The sequence below is a fragment of the Antrostomus carolinensis genome, unplaced genomic scaffold (assembly GCF_000700745.2).
Source record: "Antrostomus carolinensis isolate BGI_N321 unplaced genomic scaffold, ASM70074v2 scaffold46040, whole genome shotgun sequence".
Lineage (NCBI taxonomy): Eukaryota > Metazoa > Chordata > Aves > Caprimulgiformes > Caprimulgidae > Antrostomus > Antrostomus carolinensis.
This window is the reverse complement of record NW_010289975.1, coordinates 1-5,883: the sequence shown is the minus strand read 5'-3', so window position 1 is coordinate 5,883 and position 5,883 is coordinate 1. Positions and strand designations below refer to the sequence as shown.

Genomic DNA, 5,883 nt, shown 5'->3' with positions numbered 1-5,883 from the left:
GCGTTGTCTGAGGGCTGCGGGGGGCGTTTTCTGCAGCGCATTGAAGCCTTCACCTGTTGTCCGCCTGTGTTCTCGTTGTAGCCTTGATTAGCCTGTCCTTTGGGGGAGCAGTCGGCCTCATGTTCTTGATGCTTGGATGTGCCCTTCCCCAATACAAGTAACGTGCACTCTCTTCCTGTTCTTCTTTGCTTCTCTTTTTGCATGTCTGTAACTCCAGAATAGTTTGGCTTTCATAACTGTGGACTGATAAGTCTTGTGTGTGTAGCGGGGTTTTGGTGGATATATATATATTTTTTATTTTTCTTTTTTACTTCAAAAGTTCAAGGTGGAAAAGAGCACCACCCAGGAGTTAACTCACTGTAAAGGTGAAGGCGACAAAAGTTTAGTTACCAGGCCTGGCTGCAGGCTGTTAAAGGATGCACATGTCTCCAATATTGTGTCTCTGCAGCTGATAAGCAGACAGCATCTCCTGAAGCAGACAGCAAGTAGCTATTATCAGGGAAGTGTTTGCATTTTCTCTGGCTCCTTAGCGGTAGCTGCGCCATCGGGTGGATCCTTGGCTGCCTGCCACGCCTGGTCATGTAGCGTCTGGAATAATGGCAGCTGCACTTTTGGTCCATTGATTCCTATCTCTTAGTTTCCAGGAGATACGAAGCAATAGACCAATAGTTCAGGAAGTTAGTGTGGCTCTTACTCTTTGCAAATGAATGCTGACTTCATAGAAAATCTTTTAAATTGACTTAGTTTATGTTAAATGAATATTAAATATCCTGTTCATAGTCCTGTTAGTGGTTGTGAACTGCAGTTCTCCACATATATGACTAACTCTCTTATACCACCTCTCTTCCGTTATAAAACCAGAGCTGGTGACACAAACCCTTAGGAAGGAGGTCGTTGTGCAGTCATCCTTCAAACAACAGTGCAGTAAAGTTTTATTGAAAGAAAGTGCAGCAGCATTGGTGTGTCTGAGAAATCCAGTCTGCCGAGCTGCAGGCAGTGAAAGAAAGCATTGTCAAATATGATGCTGTGGGTTTTGTAGGTTTTTGTTGGTTGCATTCAGATTTAAAAGAAAAAAGTCTTGATGCCCCATGACTCCTGAGTATGGGCTGAGAACAGTACTCTGTTCTGTGTGTGCACTGAAAGCTTATGCTCTACAGAGGTATCTCTGCAGTTCTTCAGTAAAGCTGACAGGTTGAATTTTGGGGGAGGTAGCATTAGAGTTAGGCTTGCTGAGTGAAATCTTGCTTTATGAATGTCCTGTTAGTGAGCTCTCTGCTGCTGCTGCTGAGGTCAGTTGAAGCCGCCCACAAACATGGTCTGTTGGATTAACGTCAGCTTGTTCCAAAGCCAAGGATTTGCTTTCTCTGGGCTCGTGTCTGTGGATGCTGGATGGGGAAAATGCGATGTGTTGATTTTAGGAAGAACAGGAAATAAATCAAGTTAACTTTAACTTTTCTTCTCCTTTCTCTTTCAGCCAGTACTGGCCACTGTTTGTTCTGTTTTTTTACATCCTTTCTCCTATCCCGTACTGCATAGCAAGAAGATTAGTAGATGACACAGATGCTACAAGTAATGCCTGCAAGGAGCTAGCGATATTTCTTACAACAGGCATTGTTGTCTCAGCGTTTGGGCTACCCATAGTGTTTGCGAGAGCAGAACTGGTTAGTAATATTTCAATCTATGGTTTGTTGGGGGTTTTTTTTTGCTAGAAAACTTTGTTCTGTATGTTTTTAAAATGAAAGTAAAGCTCTCGTGCCCTAAGCAACTTCTATAAATACATTCTTAAGATGCTTGCTGTAGAAACAGAGTAAGAGTTTTTTTGACAAGAAAAACTTAATACTAGAAACAGAAGCATGGCAGAATGTCATGATTGCCAGTTGTTTATTTCAGTGAAATAAACCCAAACAGCCTATAAGCAATGCAGAGAAAATGAGACAGAAAATAGTGTGAAAACATAACAGGCAAGTAACCAAATTCAAAAGTGTATAGAATACTTCAAAGGCGATTTGAAGGAATAGTTGGGCTGAAGAAGCATGAATAAACAATGCCTTTTTGCAGTTGCTGTAAATTATATTGGTATTTTTTTTCTAAACTTCTGAGTTGTCATTGCATCTTTCTAGTATACGGCTTTTCACTAAAATCCTTTAAACAACGACCTTGTTTGCCTGAATTTCAGAGAGCACTGCTAAGTCAAAAAACATGGAATGCACTTTCCTAAAATCTCTTCAGGCAAGGACAGCTCAGAGGGTTGGTTTGAATGCCTTATACCCTTTGAGTGAGTAATCCACTTACTCTTCTTGGAAAACATTCACCTCCTTTTTTGTTACTGGGATATCTGCTGGCATTTTGAAGACATGCATCCTTAAAATAACTGTTTAAAAAAGTCTTATAGCACGGTTAGAAGTATAGCTGGGCTGCAGACGTGTTTGCTGTTGCCTAGCCTTACTTTACTGCATTTGGGTGTTGCCCACAACAGCCGTGCCTGCTAGCCAACGCTTTGAACACAGCTAGAAGACGCTTGCAGTGCTGCTTGGCTAGCTGTGTATTGGTCGAGTCGTTTTGGGTAAACCCAGCCTTCTTGGTGCAACCACAAATAATGAGATACCACCGTCTTGCATCATGGACCTGTTACTGAACTTTTGTCTGTCATGTGGCATTAAGACATTACCTTTTGTCTTGTCAGTATTCAGTTCAAAACGTCTCTTAACTAAATTCCCCTTGTTCGCAGATTTACTGGGGCGCGTGTGCACTGGTTCTTACGGGGAACACAGTCATCTTTGCCACCATCCTAGGATTTTTCTTGGTCTTTGGCAGCAACGACGACTTCAGCTGGCAGCAGTGGTGAAAGGAAGATCAGAGAACTATCACAGGCATCTTGTCATACAGTGGCCATCCATACAAATGAGAGAATGGGCAATAAAGAGAAGTAGCGTAGCAAGCCTCTTGAGTATTCTAGATGCTCCTTTTCACCTTGTTCGTGCTGAGTGTACTGCTGTTGCTGACAGAGTTTCTACATTTTTATGAAGTGCACAGATGATTGATTTCATTTTTACCTATGGTATGTTTTTAGGTGCTTTCTTGGTTTAAAATTGTCATCCTTCTGTCCAGTGTTTATGTGAAGCTTTAAATCTGGAACAAGAACATTTAAACATGGTTTCAAAGAAGATTTAAAGTCTTGGGGTTTTTTTTAAGTTAAGCATTAATACTGTGTTTCAAAATGACTTTTTTTTTTTTATACATGATTAAATTATATACAAGCTGAACTGAGGTAAGAGATTGTGCACCACCATTGTCAATTACCAGATCAATAGATTGTTGCTACATTTTAGCAGAGGCAGGGAGTACCAGTTGCAGATTTCTCTTCTGCCCATACCTCAAAGTGGGTGATGAATGTTGATAGCCTTCATTTCAGGAGAAGGCTGAGGAGCAGGTAGGATTATTTGGGAGAAGTCCTAAATTTTAACACCATTATCACTTTTACCTGCTTTGTTATCAGTTCTTGTGTGGATGTGACATTCATTTACTCTGTAAATGTATCGATGCTATGACATACAAAACTAAATTGTCTTGTAGGGGGAGGGAAAATGATGTTTAAATTCAATTTTTTAAAAAAATATCTTTTGAACTCTTTCTATTTATAAGTATTGTATGGTTTTGAACTTTTTGTCAGCTTTTTGCCACAAAGATGGTAAAATGTTCATTTATGGAACTACTGGTCTGTGTTAATTTGAACCATATACAAAGCTATTTCCTCCTTCCCCATTTTAATTTATTTTATACATAGCATATCTATCTATATATATATAAAAAATACAGCTTTTCAAATGTAGATTAAAACTTTGTGTTAAACTTGCCTAAGAATTATTCCTCCCCGCCCTGCTTCCTTCACACAATGCAGCTGAGGCACGACTTTTTTGGAAGTCACTGGCTGAACTGGTTTCACTGACTTGTTTTTAAGTTCTTATGCACTATCGGTTAATAAGATTTAATGTTATGTCTGTAGCTGTAGCTTGTGTTCTGTAAGATTGCACATTCAAATATTTAAGACAGGTTTTCTGCGTACCTCTCAATTGTCTGGATTTTTCATTTAAATAAATCTGCCATTAGACATTCCGTCATGAGGTAGTTGATGAGTGCAGTTAACCAGGTTTGATTGTACCACATGCAGTGATAAACCTGAGCAAACATACTTCTGAACTATATTTTTGTTAAATTCTTTAAAAAAAAAAGTAAGTCTAGGAAACTTACTGCACGTAATTAAAAGCTGTCGATTGCTTAGGTTTTGCTTAACAGCGGAGCAGTATGAAAAGGTACGGAATTGCAGGTCTTCACTGTAGTATTTGTGTGCAGATGTAAACAAAGTATAACACTTGAATATTTGAAGTCTGATAGTAAGGTAGTTACCTACATGATATGCTCAAGGAACTGATACCAGCAGGTAGGGTCAGCAGGGGCGTAGCTACCTGCATGTGCTGCTTTGTTAATGTCATCCTGGGTGTAAAATAAGAGTTCGATTTTCTCCATGCTGGTAGAGGAACAAATAGGTGCTAAGACCACAGCACAGAGGCCAGTTTATAGCAGATGGGCTTCACCGGACCGCACTTTTTCAGTGAGATTTCTGCATCCCTGCCCCCAGCATGATGGATGCTTTGGAAAATCTTCTAAACCAGTGGCTAAATTTGCAGTCCTTTGCAGTCCTGGCGAAGGACTTGTAGAAATCTAATGAATCCATTAGTGAGTAATTTTTTGTGATCAGGGACTGTGTTTTCTTTGTCATCCCTGTGCTGCTAAGCCTGGTTCTCAGTGTGATGCCACTCTCTGGATCACCGTGTGCATTGGCGGTGGCTTTTTTTTTTAAATGTAATTGCGTTCCAGCATTACCTTCTTTTGCTGGCACACTGAGTGCGTGCAGTATTGCTCTGATTTATGAGCTAGACTCTTGAGAGGTATGATCCTTCCATATAATATGCACTGAGATAGCGTTACCATCCTTCTAGAGGGAAAAACTTTGAACGATAAAAATTTTAAATAGCAATCTTGAGTTCTGTATGTTTAATCAAAAATACTCTAATAAAAGAGTATTTTGTTCCAGATATTAATTGTTCTTTTCTTTCTTTAACGTGGTTATCATTCCTGTTGAGGAGATGTTACCAAATTACTCAGTAGTCCTTCAGAGTGAATATTTATTTAATTTACTTTGGACTGCTCTATAGAAAGAGGCTCGATGGTCCTGAGCTGGCTTTGCTGGTTGTGTCTCACATCCCGAGTTTCTCTTTGAAGTCCAAACTCTGGTATGTTGGCGTTACTATACAAAGTGATAGTCACTGTCACCCTCTGACTGATTTATAACTGTATAAGTTTTATTAAAAAACCTCCCAGCCTTTGTAATATTTGTAATAATTCGTGACATGTCTGAAATTTGAAAACTCGTGACTGATGTCAGTCTTTCCGTCTTTCAGCAGAAGAAAGTAACGGGAATCCTTTTTTGGGGGGGGTGGGCAATGACCCCCTTCCCACACACGCTCACTTTAGTCATATCTGCTGATTTGATTAAACTTCGGGTTTAGGGGGTTTTTTAATTTTTTTTTTTTTTCGTTTATTTTGAGAGGGTAAAAACATTAACCAAAAAAAAAAGCTCTTTAGTTAAAAACATTGGAGATGGAGCTGAGTAATTTGGTGATAACCAAGATGCTACAGCTGCACGCAGGTTTTTTCATGAAATCAAACGAAACTCGCAATGTCGCGCGGACGAGCAGCAAGTTCGGGCGTAACGAAGACAATGAGGGAGCACCGGCTCGGCCGGGCCCGCGCCTTCCGTCGGGCGCTGCCTGGGGAAGGAGCCCGGGTGAGGGCGGGGCCGGGGGGTCAGGGCGCCGTGAGGGC

The 5,883-nt window shown here is 40.5% G+C and overlaps 1 protein-coding gene across 1 annotated transcript; it reads left to right on the top strand.

Moving 5' to 3' along the window:
- Positions 1-85: 85 nt before the first annotated feature.
- Positions 86-3,205, top strand: LEPROTL1 (leptin receptor overlapping transcript like 1). Its single transcript, XM_010171942.1, has 3 exons — positions 86-157; positions 1,475-1,661; positions 2,729-3,205. The coding sequence occupies exons 1-3, from the start codon at positions 120-122 to the stop codon at positions 2,843-2,845; spliced, it is 342 nt and encodes a 113-aa protein (XP_010170244.1). The 5' UTR covers positions 86-119; the 3' UTR covers positions 2,846-3,205.
- The last annotated feature ends 2,678 nt before the right edge of the window (positions 3,206-5,883 follow it).